Source organism: Periplaneta americana, chromosome 15 (genome assembly GCF_040183065.1).
Source record: "Periplaneta americana isolate PAMFEO1 chromosome 15, P.americana_PAMFEO1_priV1, whole genome shotgun sequence".
NCBI classification, from domain to species: Eukaryota; Metazoa; Arthropoda; class Insecta; order Blattodea; family Blattidae; genus Periplaneta; species Periplaneta americana.
The window spans coordinates 25,787,072-25,804,921 of record NC_091131.1 but is presented as its reverse complement, the minus strand read 5'-3'; the positions used below and the strand labels follow the sequence as shown (position 1 = coordinate 25,804,921).

General features: G+C 36.0%; 1 protein-coding gene across 1 annotated transcript in view; it reads right to left on the bottom strand.

Annotated features, from left to right (window-relative positions):
• Nucleotides 1-2,373: 2,373 nt before the first annotated feature.
• The window catches only part of Proc (Proctolin), an 80,972-nt gene continuing 65,495 nt past the window's right edge, over nt 2,374-17,850 (bottom strand). Inside the window, exon 3 of the mRNA XM_069846840.1 lies at nt 2,374-2,869. Coding sequence (XP_069702941.1) covers nt 2,744-2,869 — 126 coding nt within the window. The 3' untranslated portion in view covers nt 2,374-2,743. The remainder of the gene's footprint in view (nt 2,870-17,850) is intronic.

Genomic DNA, 17,850 nt, shown 5'->3' with positions numbered 1-17,850 from the left:
GCATTGTATTCTTCACCCGACATAATTAGCAACATTAAATCCAGACGTTTGAGATGGGAAGGGCATGTAGCACGTATGGGCGAATCCAGAAATGCATATAGAGTGTTAGTTGGGAGACCGGAGGGAAAAAGACCTTTGGGGAGGCCGAGACGTAGATGGAAGGATAATATTAAAATGGATTTGAGGGAGGTGGGATATGATGATAGAGACTGGATTAATCTTGCACAGAATAGGGACCGATGGCGGGCTTATGTGAGGGCGGCAATGAACCTTCGGGTTCCTTAAAAGCCATTTGTAAGTAAGTAAGTTATAGTGTTTTATTACAAGCCTTTATCGTCACACAGCATTGTTTACTGTTCGAATTGCCATTATATAATATAACTTGTATATAAAATGTCTTCCACGGATGTTAACAGAAAATGTGTTGCGCTAAGTATCGAAAAAAAATGGAGATAATTGAATGGTTTGAGAAAGAGAAACTGTGACTCATCTCGCATCAGAATACGAGGTTGGAGTTACAACTGCGCGATTTAATAAAAAAAAAAACAAGGATAAAGAGTAAAAAAAGTATGTAAATCTACAACATGAGACCTCCTTCATTCATATCTTTCCTGAGGCAGTCATTACAAAGGGCTTCCTTGTCCTTTAAAAACTCGTCGTTTATAACCAGATTTAAATTAGTGAACTTCTGATCCACTACATAGCGAGTTAAATACAAGACCATGGAGGAAATTACAAAATCTTTCACGGTACGGATTATCCGATTTTTTCGATTAACCGTTCAGTCCATCACCTTCATTACGACGGATAATAGAGGTTCTACTGTATAGCAATTGACTACGAACTGGAAGGTTCCGGGTTCAATCTAGAATTGCTAATTCCAAACAAAAAAAAAACCGGATTTATTTTGCATCAATTGACAACCGGACACACCATTACGGTCAGGGTTGCCACTCGTCCCAAATTTCCCGGGACTTTCCAGAATCTGAGGAAAATTTCCTGCGTCCCGAATGAAAGCCTTTTGGGAACTGATTACACTGCTTTAACTAAATGCAGTTAAGTTCTTCGAAGATTCAGACTCGTAACTGTTTTTCAACTTACATACAATTGGGACAGTCATCAAAGATAACTCTAAATTTATATAAGACACTGCAGCCAACATAAACAAATATACTTCTTTCACGCAGTGAAATTCCTTTGATAATTATTATATCGTAATATAATTTTTCCGAGAAAAGCTTTTCGTTATTTAATGACGCTACATCAACTACTAGGTTATTTAGTATTGAAGAGATTGGTGATAGTGAAATTGTAGACTTATCTGCACAGACTTGCTTTCAGGGAGGTATGTCTGAATTGGATGTCCACAAAGAAGTCGTCAAAAGTCGTTGAAATCAATAATTCCCTGTGGAGAAATGCGATCACTCGAGAAACGCCATTCCTCCATGGTTCTGTGTTCATACAAATGTGTGACAATTGTTTCTCAAATCTGTACTTTGATATATTGCCGTCATTTCTCTACAGACAACTTCTTGAAAAACAAAACAATGACAAAATCTTCACCACATGCTCGACAACATAGTTTGTTCCTATGTCTATTTTTTTCTCCTGCTTAATTTGGAGAGCGCTACAGTTGGCAATAATCAAGCAGCCGCAGAACTCTGGAGACTTACCTCAAGGCCGAAGTCTTAATACTTTACGCCCAGACACGAGGGGATTTTTCTGTGGATTTAAGTTTGTACAGTCTTACCTCCAGAAAAGTACTCTGAATGTATGTGATCCTTAAGGGAGACAAGTTTCCTGTCAATGTTCGAGAGATATAGAATGTTATGTATCAGAAAGACTATTCAAAATTACACTCTAGAATAACATTCCACGTTTCTTCGAAATACGAACGTGATTCAGGATCAGAAACGAGAAATTTGGATAGAGGATTCATGATGTGTAGGTTGGAAGTATAATGACGTTAGGATTATAGGAATATATTGAATTAACATGTGGAATGCATGCAAGTTTATTTAAGGAAATCATTAAATGAAACATTATAACTACTTTATTTTTTCACATGTTAATTTCTTCAACACAATGACAATAGTTGTCTCAAAGATATATTTAAATGTGACTTATAAAAACTGAACCTACCCAACAACACATTGCCTATGTGTAGAATATTCTCTGACTCCAGTTCATAGAAGTCAAGGCCGAAATCTGTTTATGAAAAGTTGGGACGGCTGTACATTTATTAAAATTCAAATTTTGAGGGAATTGACACGTATGATTTGACTTATTGAGAACATGAACTTCCATCCAAATCAAATTCCATCTTCTGTATTATCAGAGGAAAAATTATTTAATTTTGACTGACCATTCAAGGTAATGATCCTTTATTGCTCAGTTTGCTTTTAAAAAAGCGTCAATGAATCCGAATAAGTATTGCTTTTGAAAATGAGGGCTTTGCACTTGATATTGAGTGTTAAATGTCATTCTGCGACGATATTTTGTTTCGTAATATCAGGAACACTGCCTCATGGAATTTCGCTTTGGGCGGAAAATTGTACAAAGTTATTTGTAACAAGTTTAAGTTGTTTTAAAATCCATTATACTCTTTTCCAGTCTATATTATTAAACACATAAATACACAGAAATTATAAAATATTTTTATTATATCAGGTTTATTTTTCAGAGAAGTAGCTTTCTCGTTTTATTCCATATCACTGGCCATGTCGTCAACCGTTGTCGGATTTCATTGTTGTGCAGACACGAGTGGCAACTGCTGCTGTTCTGTGGCAATCATTGGGACTTCCCTTTTGTACAACATTCGCCTCTCGTAGTTGTTGACGTTGGACTTCTCAATCTCGCTCTCTAGAAGCTGGAACAAAAGAATGAATCATTGTTACTTTGATTGTAAAAACTATATTTGGATCCTTCAAGGTTAAATTGAATAGTGTGATCCCAAAACTCGTTCAGTTCATTTTTATGAAAGATCTGGGCTAGTTTTTTTTATCCACTGTCTACGGACAGAGCAACTTCTCAAGTGACATGCACAATACCACAAATTTTTGGAAGAAAACAAGCTTAAAATATAATGATTGAAGTATATAAAAATAATATATATGTAAGATCATAAAAATGGCCAAACGGACTGAGCGTGTTTTGGGCTCACATCACACCCTTCAACTGCAATCTCTGCTAATGCCACTACTGTTTCAATGTCTCCCGGAGAAATGATAATTCTGCTAAAAAGTATGAACAAATTAATTATTTGGTTTAGTGCAAAACGGCTCTTCAATAAATTCCCAGTTAAAAAAGGTGGTGACAATTCTGATGAAGTTGTCAAACTTCTTGGTTTTTACATTGATAACAAACTCTCGTGGACTCATCATACGTAGAATATTTATAAAAAAAAATTGTCCAGAGTTCTTTATAACTGAAGAAACTTTTTTTTTACTAATGGCGGGTACTTGACTTTTCGTCATTCACTCACATGAATTCAGGGACACACATACGAACCTGTCTTATATATATATATATATATATATATCATTGTTCTATGATACTGGTCTCCCAACTTATTTTCTTTTACCTCATTGTACCGGGTACACCTTGGCTATAATTGCAAGCATGGTAATCATTAGGATTTCTCGGACAATAATAATATGATAAAGTGACACGCAATATAATATCGAAATGAAAATGTCTTTAGGAAAAAAAAATTTATTCTGAGAGAATTCTACCACGCAATTACATTATATATCAGAAACAGGGGTTTATTTCAGGCTAGGTAGACATTATTTTTCGAAGTCGGGAGATGGGCAGGGCACTTTTCTTATTTTCATATTACTGTCAAATTTTGAATTTACAAGAAGCCAAATTTTATTCATATTTAATCAATTCCATAATGAAATCTTCTCCACAGACCTAACAACCTACATATTTAGATTCGAGCCATGTATTTTCGTCTGACATTCCACAAGTATTCCTGTGGAAATGGTGAGGGTGATGATGATGATGATGATGATGATGATGATGATGATGATGATGATGAAAGCGACGATGACAGACAACTACTACCGATACTACAGAAATCCCTGATCCAAGTCATTTTTTTGTTTAGAAATACACCACTGATTAAAAATCTCTTAGAATCTATCGAATGTCAAACCCTCTGTACCTTCAGTCAGACGTCACCACTTGACTGAGCTACATCCGATCGGGTTCTTGTTTCTTTAATATGTCTTTCGGCGTGTAAGAGGGTAAACGTTATTAACTGACACTACTGAAGAGTAAGTGATGTTAGCTTTGCAAAATTATATTATATTAAATGTCATAATGGACTCGTCATTACAGACACTATAGCTAGTACTTATAGGACTAACGTCAAGTGATGTTAAAATTGCTATGCGGCGTTTCAACGACTGAACAATATCGACGAAGAAGTAAGACTCCTCCCGACAGGTCAGGTCAACGTAAGAACTGTTATTTACCTGTTGCACACCTGGAAATAATGGTGATAGCCTTATAGGTGCACAAAAAGGAATGTAACTGCGTTGATTCAAGGAACAACTTGCACGTCTTATGCGGAACCTATTATAGCAAATGCGCTGTATTCAAGACAGTACGTATCATTTACGTAATGCTTGACGAAAGCATGGTGATGTATGTCGAACGTTAACAATATACTCGTATTTCCTGGTTATCATATTTGGTTTCGCCCACAGTCATGTTGGACCTAAATTATCTGGCTCTTGCCGAAAGATTGTATGCTATTTATTATATATTTCAACAGTGAACCATTATAATATTGAAGTTAAAATATATATTTTTGATCTATCGCTGTTCAATTGTATTGTTCAACGTTACTTTATGATAAATGTCTGTTTTCAGGTCGCAGTGACACGTTATTTATAAAAATTGAATGAGTGTTATGACGATAGCAACTGTTTCCTACATCGTTGCATGAGAAACTGTTGCTATGCATTCCGTCGACTTTTAATTTTCAATAGCCGTAGTAGAATGTAATAATTATTTGTGCGAGATCGTGCGTATTTGCTTGGTTTCCGCACAAAACCAATCCGCGGAAAGTCTAAAATTCCACATTCAGTATTCCCAACCTAACACACAACAATTTCCCTCTTCTTACCGCTTAAGTGACATAGGCCTATTGATTTTACTGCTTTAGGCTTTTAACATATTATTTTTAGAGACATTCAATATAGTAATAATTATAAATTGGAAACTTACCACTGCGATTTCACCTAAATTGCACTGTTAATTATTGTTTTTAAATATTTGCAAAAATTAAGTAAACTCTACAACTCCACTAAAGTTACTGCATTCGTGATGCAAGTAACATTAAGGAAACCGTGAAAAAATCAACAAGATTCCATAGACTGGGGGGGGGGGAAGACAGACTTATATCACGGCCTGCTGGAGTATAGTAAACACAGAAAACATTTTAAAGCAACAATGTTGAAGATAGATATTTTTGTTTTGCAAATTTGCCGTCATTGAACAGAAACCAAGATGGAGATTTCATTGCAACTAATTCGAAATTCCTCTTTTAGGTATGTAATAAACGATCTTCGCACAAAATAATGTACGATACACGAGCGGTATGTTTTCTTTCAATTCTCGGAAATTAATAAAGCTCTACTACGTTTCGCTTTTTCAAACTTTTCCTCGAACATGAAAACTTCAACATACAGCTCTTGTAACGCATATTATTATTACGATGAGTAATATGAAGTTACGATAAGTATATCGTACAACGTTTTATCCACATCGATAAAAAAATTAATTTTGTTATAAAAGTAATTGTATTATTTTTATTAGTTTTGAAAATTTCTTTTGTGAAGAGGCGATTATATTATTACTAGTTTCTTCCTGCGTGAGGAGATTCGTTTATGTTTGTTTCATTAGTTTTGAACACGATATATTTTCGTTTATAGTAGAAGAACAGCAGTAGGGCTTACTAGAATAAATAAAGAAGCATTGTTAAAACGAGTCCAAACGCGGATTCAGATATTGAAAATACTGCAAATTCTACTATTCAGTCTTTTGTAGCATCATCAACTGCAAGAATTAATATAAGAAATTTTGAACATATTGTTGTTGATGTTTATAATAAATAAAATTAGTTGCATTTTAATTTAATATGTTATTCACATTATGCAACCAGTTAGGTAATAGCAGTATCATTACTTAACTTGATAGTTGCATACTATAATATTATGTTATATGACGAACAGTTTAATAGAATCAGTAAAGTAATGCTATATCTGTGTGTGTTGTTTTTGTAAAATTATATATTCATACGTGCAAACTAATTGATTATAAAAAAAGAGATGGATTAAAAATGTAATCCGCGCTAGTACTTGTCACAAATTTTGTCGCGAGCACTGAAGGGTTAATTAACTTCGTCCAATATTACAATCATTATATGCCGCTACTTCACTTTTTCATTCTTGTAGTTCAAATATTTGTTGAACAAAATTGATGACAATCTAGGTACCTCCTTGTTTTACTCTTTGATTTGTATTGCTTCATTTCGTGAATTGTGTTTCTTCTTCTTTTCCTTTATCATGCATTAGGCTTAGTGGCCTGTTACGGTCTCAGTCTATCGTTTCATCGGACGTACAAAGAATCCTATCTCGATTACTATTCTGTTTCCATACCTTGTATCGCTTTTATCGAATGTTATAGATATCAATAATTATTGTTATTGGTATTTGTGATACCGTATTACGATTTTCACGGATAAACGCTTTTTCATAATGTACGAAAGCCAGCTATGTCTGTTGGTTAAATTCTCTGTTTTTTATTATTATTTTATTATATCGAATATTTTATATATACTAAATAGAACAAATAGGAGCAACAGTAACAAATATAAATGATACTCGGGAGGAAATTAAACGCAGAATAAATATGGGAAATGCGTGTTATTCGGTTGAGAAGCTTTTATCATCTAGTCTGCTGTCAAAAAATCTGAAAGTTAGAATTTATAAAACATTTATATTACCAGCTGTTCTGTATGGTTGTGAAACTTGGACTCTCACTCTGAGAGAGGAACATAGGTTAAGGGTGTTTGAGAATAAGGTGCTTAGGAAAATATTTGGGGCTAAGAGGGATGAAGTTACAGGAGAATGGAGAAAGTTACACAACGCAGAACTGCACGCATTGTATTCTTCATCTGGCATAATTAGGAACATTAAATCCAGACGTTTGAGATGGGCAGGGCACGTATGGGCGAATCCAGAAATGCATATAGAGTGTTAGTTGGGATACCGGAGGGAAAAAGACCTTTAGGGAGGCCGAGACGTAGATGGGAGGATAATATTACAATGGATTTGAGGGAGGTGGGATATGATGATAGAGACTGGATTAATCTTGCACAGGATAGGGACCGATGGCGGGCTTATGTGAGGACGGCAATGAACCTTCGGGTTCCTTAAAAGCCATTTGTAAGTAAGTAAATAGAACAAATCATGGCTATCCTTGATAACAAGTTATTTCCTTAAATTAACTCAAGAACAAAAACGTATTTACGACAATATGCAGTATATCGGAAACGCCGGTTCCACTGGTACTTCATTATTTTGGTAATAGGAGGATGTAATGGAACTTTTACAAGCTCCAGCCATTTTTCAATCCTTTGATAAACAGAGTAGGCTACTCAATTTTATAAATACAGAGTGTACCGTTAAGTTATGGAAATCGTAAAATACATAAAATCTCGTCTTTACTTGAGTTTCAACCTAAATTCTTAAGATCCATTAACTGTCATTAGCTTCAAAGCTACACGTTAAAAGAATCTTCCGTCTTGCACCACAGTTATGTAATAACAGCATAGGAGGAAGATTAAATTTCTCCTTTCTTTTTTCGCCGTAGAAATTGCACGCAAATTAATTCTGGTGAAATGTTGAAAACAGATAAAGAAATGGCCAGTAAGACATCATGCAGAAATAGCGGAAGGAAGCAGGATGTTCGAATTAATACCGTAGATGGAATGAAAAAAGCGCGTCTGTACATTACAGGATTGGAAAGTCGGCATGTGCATGTGTCTATTAATGCGGCGCAGTACAGTAATTTGAAGACAATAATAAAGAACAAGATCTGCGGACGAAGCAACTGTATTGCCTCTTTATTACAACGCTATGTGCAATGACTGTCACGTCTATGATGATGCGCTAACGGATACCCTTCGGTTGATCGATATATATATATATATATATATATATATATTTGAAGGTACAGTCACAGTCTAGTATGTACAGTCGCGAAGCTCAATACGTAGTAAATATGCAAACATTAGATAGTTGCTCACCACTAGGATCGCTAATATCACCTCATTACAGGCAATGCAAAATACAGTAGAACCGTCACAGTCTATATTGTTTCTAGCATCCTCAAAACTCAAGCTTCGTGACTGTATATAGTAGACTGTGGTACAGTAGTTATACCCAACTGGGATGTAAGCAATAAAAAGTAATGAGTTATGGCTTCAGAGTACTGGTGAACCATCTGAAGAATCACTATCCTCTTGATGTTCATGAGTTCAATTTGCTTTCAAAGCTCTTTAATTTTGTTTAAAAATGTATCGTGCTTGCAAATAGAGATATACGTCAGTGCAGAAAAATGGCAGAAGCGAATAAGCTAATCATGGTTCCAGTAGGCCTACTCAAAAGCAATAGAACGGAGGTAGCAGAAGGAAGATTTATAATAGTATTTAAGAATGGAAGGATAATAAGAATAAAGCAATAGGAAACGTCAGGAAACCCATACATAGTAAAGAACTTGACATTTAAGGGAAGTCCGTCCCGAACCTTAACAAACATTGTAACATGTGTTCATGTGCTTTCTCATAATATTATGTTATAATATCCTTATTTCTGTTAACCCTCGCAACTTAGCTGCTCTAAAATTTCATGCTACTTACCTGGAGTCTTTTTTGACTCCAAGGAATATATTCGTTAATAAATAATTAGTATATTTTATAGCTTAATGGATTTTATATAAGTACAGTATAAGCAAATTGGAAGTTTTTACTGCACCGATTTACTCATTATGTCTAAACAATTAATGAATGAATTGAATTAGTTTAATGACTGACTATTTATTCTGTATCTGTGCTTTTTTTCATTTTATCAGAGAACACATTCGCTTTCCTTGAAATAAAACAAAAAAGGATATTGTTAGTGCATCAAGTGTTAATTATTATACTTACCACTTTTATTCACATTATTATTATTACTATTGTTATTATTATTATTATTATTATTATTATTATTATTATTATTATTATAGTAGCGGTAGTGGTATAGTAATAATAGTGTATTAGTTTTTAAGCAATTTATGTAAATATCAGGAATATTGGACACAGTGTACTGGAAGAGAAAATAAAATGGACAACTTAATAAAGAGAACAAAGATAAATGTAGGACATAATAAAATGTGAACCAAACATTCAGAGGACAAAATAGCACAATGGACATTTAAATTTGGACGAAATAATAGTGGACATAAAACACCAGAGGACGAAAAAATATAGTGGACATAATATCAAAGGGACGTACGAAATAGTGGACGAAATATTCGTGGACATAGCGTCTGGGAACCATTAATTTACTTAGTAAATGGAAGCAACGGACGATATTGTATAGCCAACATTATTTTTGGAATCTTTAAATTGTATTTAAATCCAGTCTCATAAAGTATCCCAACAAAGAACCCACATAATAAAGTAAGAGTAAGCGCTTAAACGGCTCGGAGAACCTTAATCTAAGTCCACATCGGGACTTAATTTGGACATAACATTATTTTTTATAAATACAGGAAAATTCTCCACTAACAGTCAGCACGTTGCCACGTTTTCGTCAGGATACCGCATTATCAAAGTACATCCATGTTCATGAGTATGGTTTCCATACAACGTTAATGACTACTGTGAGAATTGGCCGTTACTTACACTGCTAAAACCAATCAAAACTCGTTCAATTTCGTTAGACTAGAAGTAAGGTGACCAGACGTCCCGATTTGGCTGGGACATTTCCGGTTTTCAGAGTCATGTCCCTTTGTCCCTGCCAGGTTTGGCCGGGACGCTTGGATGTTCCGGTTTTCAGAGTCATGCCCCTTTGTCCCTGCCAGGTTTTGCCGGGACGCTTGGATGCTCCGGTTTTCAGAGTCCTGTCCCTTTGTCCCTGCCAGGTTTGGCCGGGACGCTTGGATGTTCCGATTTTCAGATCCTGTGCCTTGGTCCCTGCCAGGTTTGGCCGGGACGCTCGGATGTTCCCGTTTTCAGAGTCCTGTCCCTTTGTCCCTGCCAGGTTTGGCCGGGACGCTTGGATGTTCCGATTTTCAGATCCTGTCCCTTGGTATCTGCCAGGTTTGGCCGGGACGCTCGGATGTTCCCGTTTTCAGAGTCATGTCCCTTTGTCCCTGCCAGGTTTGGCCGGGACGCTTGGATGTTCCGGTTTTCAGAGTCCTGTCCCTTTGTCCCTGCCAGGTTTGGCCGGGACGCTTGGATGTTCCGGTTTTCTGAGTCATGTTCCTTTGTCCCTGCCAGGTTTGGCCGGGACGCTTGGATGTTCCGGTTTTCAGAGTCGTGTCCCTTTGTCCCTGCCAGGTTTGGCCGGGACGCTTGGATGTTCCGGTTTTCAGAGTCCTGTCCCTTTGTCCCTGCCAGGTTTGGCCGGGACGCTTGGATGTTCCGGTTTTACCAAGTCAAATGAAATAACCAATGGTTTGAGACTTAAACAAAATTGTTTGACTTTCTACACTAGTGAATAGTTACGAGTATAGGCTGAGTTAGGACGTTAGTGTTAGATTAAGTCGTGGGTAAAAAAACTTGTGTCTTGACGTTAAATTATATACGGGCGTAATAAAAGAAGACATATCTCACGTAAAAGTATTTCGCATTTCATCAAGTAAGCCCAATTACAAAAATGAATCACTAGTAAAATTCCTGGTATGTTATATATGCCACTTTTGCATTTAATAATAAAACATGACATTGTTTAACCAATTTTACTATCATAACCCATAAGATAATTCGCCCCCGTAAAGTGCAGAAGCATAGAGGAATCAAGAATCAGTTATAGCTGCGTGTAGAATAGTATTGTACCTGATCGGCAAAATTACCAAGAGCAGAGGGGTTCTTGCGATAGTTACCTATTTGGTACGACTCTGAGGAATGTGGTCACTTTACTAGAAATGTGAGCAGATATTGCGTAATTTTATTACTCGAAGTGGTTTACTTCAGTTACCGGTAATAACATTTCTGTTGCAAGTTCATTGTGTGCCTGCACTTCTACTGGAACGCTGGTAACGACAAATGAAAGGCGTCTAAACATTTAAACCAAAGAGGGATGACTTGCGAGAACAATGGAGAAAGTTACATAATGACGGTCATGATGTGTCTACGTCATTAAACAGTCTGCAATATTAACATTGCGAGTGACGCATCTACGCCTACTCATTACATCTTTTAACACCCTTTGTTGCAATCCAACACCAAGAACTGTGTCTTCACTTAGCTGCAGAAGAGTGACAATGGTTTGCAACAAAGTAGGTGGCCACCCTGTTCTCACGTAACTCCTTTTCTTGTCTGTCGCACATACGGTGGCGTTTGTAGCTGTACATTTAGCGGATCCTGTTTCAATGCTGTCTGGGAACTTGAGATTTACAGTTCGTACCAAAAGCTTGACACCCCTTCAAAAGTGATGTTTCACTCCTATCTTTATACTTATGTGAAACCCTCTGATGCCTATACAGGGATCAAATATCTGTGAAAAATGAAGTTTTTACTGCAAACAGCTTCCAAACTGTGGATTTTGTAACTTTTTTTTGTTATGAAAACTTATTGAAAAATTAAATTTTTTGTAGGAAAAAAATTAATTACTCCAGGATGGATTTACTTACATCAGTGAATTTTGGGATAGAGTTAGACATATGAAGAGTCCACTGCAAGAATGATGGATGTCACTTTCTTGTCGAAAATGAACCAAGACTGTCAATGCATAGCTTAAGACATAGAGAGTTATATGGCATTAACACTGATAGTCATTGTCCAGTAATGATCGGAAAATCACAGTTAAGCTTTGAGCGCTAAGCATTTCAAACTTTCAATTGCTTCTCCTGCAAAATGTATTCCAAAGGACATCCATCATTCTTGCAGCGGACTCTTCATAACTGAAAGACTTCTTGTGTAATGATTATTTTTTGTTTAAAAAAACTTATGATAGCTCGTTCACTCATTATAATCCACATTTTTCTTTTTTTTCCTTTAGGACAAATTTTCATCTTCTAAAATTCCCTTATGTTTGAAATTCGCTGAAAATTGACTCGGGACCGCTACTGCCACTTACATCATAACGTTGAGAGTTGGTAATATTGGTCAATCAGTTTATTCCCTCCATATGTAGAAATCAGCTGTGGAGTTCGCTACAAGTGTAGGAAGGTTAGATTTCTTCCTTGAAAAACCGAAAATGGATCGAAATTCATTGAGTGTGGACAGGAAGTGGCAGATTATTGGGATGTGGAGAAATGACTAGAGATAAAATCTCTCTATCAAAATTCATTAATCTAAGTACATGTCCACACCTGTGGAGTAACGGTCAGCGCGTCTGGCCGCGAAACCCGGTGGCCCGGGTTCGATTCCCGGTCGGGCAAGTACCTGGTTGAGGTTTTATCCGGGGTTTTCCCTCAACCCAATATGAGCAAATGTTGGGTAACTTTCGGTGCTGGACCCCGGACTCATTTCACCGGCATTATCACCATCTCATTCGGACGCTAAATAACCAAAGATGTTGATAAAGCGTCGTAAAATAACCTACTAAAATTAAAAAAAAATCTAAGTACATCCATTCTGGGGTAATTAACTTTTCCCTACACAAAATGTGATTTTTCAGTAAGTTTTCATAACAGAAAAAATTGTTATATAATTCAGTTAAGCTAGAAATATTGGGTTTGCAGTAAAAAACTTAATTTTTCACAGGCAGTTGGTCCCTGTGTAGACATCAAAGGATTTCACAGAAGTATAAAGAGAGAAACATCTCTTTTGAAGGGGTGTCCTTAAACATTTGGTAGAAGCTGTATCATCCTTATGCAGGAACTAAATTGTGCGCTATGTCTCTATGCACTGTACTGTGCCTGGTCTTATCGAGAGCCTGTTTGTATGTAAGAGACATAACGAAGTACCGCTAATTGGGAATGTCTAGTTAGTTTCATAATCGTCTGGATAGAAGATAACAGAACACAGTTCAGGTTGGATGATGATAATGAGGAATAGGAGGAGGAGATGGAGGAGGAGGCGGCTGAGATTGTTTACGACAGGCCGAGGTTGAAAATGTTATATAACGAAAGATTATGATATGGATATCAAAGCATGTGCAACGAATACCAGATTACCTAGATGGGATGAAGATAAATGCAAATAAGACGAAGAGCATGGTCATAGGAAGAGAAATACAGAAGATAAACTTGCGAATTCTAAATGAGGCAGTAGAGCAAGTGGAGAGCTTCACATACCTGGAGTGTACTATAAGCAGTAACATGAGTTGCTGTCAGGAAGTAAAAAGGAGGATAACAATGGCAAAGGAAGCTTTTAATAGAAAAAGGAGCATCTTCTGCGGACCTCTGGAAAAAGAACTAAGGAAGAGACTAGTGAAGTTCTTTGTATGAAGTGTGGAATTGTATGGGGCAGAAACATGAACATTACGACGAAGTGAAGAGGAGTGACTAGAAGCATTTAAAATTTGGATATGGAGAAGAATGGAACGTGTGAAGTGGACAGACAGAATAAGAAATGAGGCTGTGTTGGAAAAAGTGAGTGAAGAAAGAATGATGCTGAAACTGATCACGAAGAGAAAAAGGAATTGGTTGGGTCACTGTTTGAGAAGAAACTGCCTACTGAAGGATACACTGGAAGGAATGGTGAACGGGAGAAGAGTTCGAGGTAGAAGAAGATATCAGATGATAGACGACATTAAGATATATGCATCATATGAGGAAACAAAGAGGAAGGCAGAAAATAGGAAAGACTGGAGAAAATTGGGTTTGTAGTGAAAAATCTGCCCTTGGGCAGAACATTAAATGAATGAATGAAGTATTATTTACGTATTATTAAGTGATAATTATTCATAGGTGGAGGTAAACCTTTCGTTGCTAAAGAAAATGGAATATAGGTAGGTAGTTTTATTTGTATTTAAGGACAGGAAATTAAAATGAAGCCAATTTTTCACTTCGTTAATTCCAATGTTAGAATTTAAATAAGTTTTATCTCAATTTTCCCCATTTAATGTTAGTACAGTATCATTAACACATTACCACCATATTTATGTAGATCAATTTTCAACAAATTATTAAGATATTATAAATAAGATTGGTCCTAATACTGTACCTTGCAGAATTCCAATATTGATCAATTTATAATTGCTTAAATAATTGTCAGTTTTAAACTATGTTTCTGTGTGTTTGCGTATGCATCACTCCCCATGACAATACTAAACTAGAAACCATAATTGGTTTGTGTCATCCTCTATTAAATACATAAAAGACTTGAGAAATCCATCATAATGTCCATTTCGTCCAGAATTAACTTTGTGTCTTTTAACAACGATTGATTCAAATAGTAATTGATCGAAACTAGAAGACGACATTAATTTTTTTTATTACTTACTTACTCGCTTTGAAGGAACCCGGAGGTTCATTGCCGCCCTCACATAAGCCGCCATTTGTCCCTACTCTGAGCAAGATTAATCCAGTCTCTACCATCATATCCCACCTCCCTCAAATCCATTTTTATATTATCTTATACTAAATAATTATCGGTACGTGGATTTTTGTTTTCTTTCCTTTCGTGTTTAATTTTACAGCATTCCTGGTTTGGAAATAGTGTTAAATTTAATTAGATGCATTTCCACATCAGTCCGTAATTTGAAAGCGAGTTTCAAATGGACTCCAATTTGGGGTATCACCGTTTCTATTGTCTGCAGTGTCACACGTCCGTGTTGTCACACGCTTTTAAAAACTAACGACATGCTGTTTCGTGCCTGGTGTTTTGTGAAATGCGCGATTTACATACACTAAATTTTATTATTGCATTATTTAAAGTTTCACATTTAATCAAGAGTAAACATGTGGCTTCAATTTAATTTCCCAAGCACTCGTGTAATTAAAAGACACAAGCTTGTGTTAATTATACGACATGCGGCATGCAAGAGGTTCTCAAGTCTACTGTGTGTTTTGGCGGAATTGACATCTAGCATAAGGAACCATGCACTTCCTCACACCATTATTATATATAAATAAAGTAACTTATTCCCATGTCTAGTTTCTGCACCCAGTAGAAATTGTGTGAATTTTTTTCAGTTTGTTTTTTGAAAGGTTCTTCCTTAATGGCTCAAGAGGTAGTCTTTCCCCCCTTAAATTTAGCAGACTCGGGTTTGAATTCTTGCGAAGAAATTGTTTATTTAATATGCCTACTAGTATTTTAGAGACACTTTCGAAATGATCCACAAATTTTTCCTTGAATACTTAAAGTATCAGAGACTGGGTTATCTTAAATGCCGTTAATGTAGGCCACAATACGGGACCTACTGATTTACCTCCTATCAAAGATTTTATCGTCTTCTAAATCCTGTCGCCTTGATCGAATTTGAACCTGCGCACTTCGAATTCAGCGGCTAGTATGGTGTCCGTTAGACCAACGAGGATTTCATTCGTACAGAGTTGATAGGGATATTCAGTCCTTTTGAGAGATGAACCAATCCAGTGAGTTCAACGTAAAGTCATTATATTATTGTGGTCTTTTGTGAAAAGGTTTTCGAAAAAGTAGCATTTTTAGTTCAATTTTGGAATGCGTATTCCAGAAAACTGGAAACATTGGAGAGGCGATGTTCGGGGATTTTGTAGAGTAATTATAAACAACTGTGTTCTTTATTGGTTTGTTGCGTAATATTGAAGGTTTGACCATAATTTAATTGAAGATCGGTAAGCAAGTGTGTGACAGGAAAACGTGGCAACCATGTATTCAGTGACTGTAGAAGAATTTCAGAAGTAAGATTAGAGCCAGTTGGAAGAAATGCATAGCCACCATTGTCCCTCTGTGCCACCTTTTCTCCAGTTGAAATGGAATGGAATTTACGGGAGGAGGAAGATCTATTGCGCTGACCCTCAAGCTAGGCGCATTCCCAAACCCACACCGGCTGACTACACTAAGGTTCGCTGCAACCCCAATCGTCCCTAGGCCAGCCCCCTCCGTGCGTCACCAGCCAACGATCGGGGAATGCTATGGAATGATGACGAAATGGAGAAATGATGATAGAATTATCTAGATGCCTAATATGGGGAAAACGGGAGAACCCCGAGAAAACCCCCAACTGCAACCATATCCGCCACAAGTATCATTATGGATTTTTCAATGAAAAATTCCGCGCTTAAATAGGACTCGAACCCAGGCCGCCTGAGTGACAGGCCGGAGGTCTGACCACACAGCCACCGCAGAGTGTATAATTTAAAATTCAACTGTTACTGTTACGTGAAAATATGTTGCAATGTTGCCATTTGTTGGTTTTTATTTTTATAAATATCTCAAAAACCCTTCACAAACAACCCCAATGATATCAGACTTCTGTGTTTCATTTCTCTCCCTGATTCATCTCTCAAAAGGTCATATTAATTAGTCCCCTTCCATAGATATTATCGTATTACATATCCGACCACTTGATTCAGTTTATGGACTGACTCGTCAGTATTGTCTTCCGATGAACCTATTATTAGCTTGTCGTCCGCATATATTCTTCTATTACTTAAAATATCAGCCCATTTCTTGATTTGACGATTATATAGTTTCAGCTTCAAGTTCTTTGATAATAGCTGGTTAAGGGGGAAGATAAGCCATTGCTTGCAAAAACTTAGTGAAACTTATATCTCAGCTACAATAAAAGCTAAATGAACAAAACTTTTCATGCTTAATATACATACACTACACTTTATAAAATACTATTCAGAATATTAAAATAGTTAATAATTACCTGTAAAAATAATGTCAAATTTGCATAACGTTTTTTACAACCGTAAATCATTTACATAATAAAATAATACAATTAATTAAATATCTGCATGATTATTTTACTGGAATACTTTAAAGACCTACATCAACAACATAGTCCAGGATCTTTTACCTATTCCTTCACGAAATATTTTTTTATTAATAAAAAATTTGAAAAAAATATATATTGAAGGTAACGATTAAGAAAAATAATATTTCTGGAAGGAATAGATAAAAGATTCTAGACTGTGTTGTTGATATAGGCCTTTAAAAATTCCAGTAAAAGAATCATTTTATATTTTATTATGTAAATGTTTTGCGGTTGTAAAAAAACTATGCAAATTTGATATTATTTTACAGGTAATTATTAACTATTTTAATATTCTGAGTAATGTTTAAGAAAGTGTAATGTATGTATATTAAGCATGAAAAGTTTTGTTCATTTAGCTTTTATAGTAGCTGAGATATAGAAAAAATGAATTTAAAGAATTTTTGCAGGCCAGTGGTGTATACCTCCCTCTTTAAGAAAATGTGTCCCTAAATGAAGGTCGAGGAACTTAAAATACGAGACCATAGCTTCATGCGTGAATATTTTGAATGTAAACTGTAAGCTTAATGTAGTCCATCAATGTGTACATCTATTCAACATTTTTTGTAAGTTTGACAGTCATATTTAAAAATAGAAAGCGTCCAAGTTATATAAGTGTCTCCAGTTATGATTTCATCTTGAAATAATTTGAGTTGATAGGTTTACTTTCCTATAAAGTACCTGTACGATAACAAACTATCACTTGGGTGTA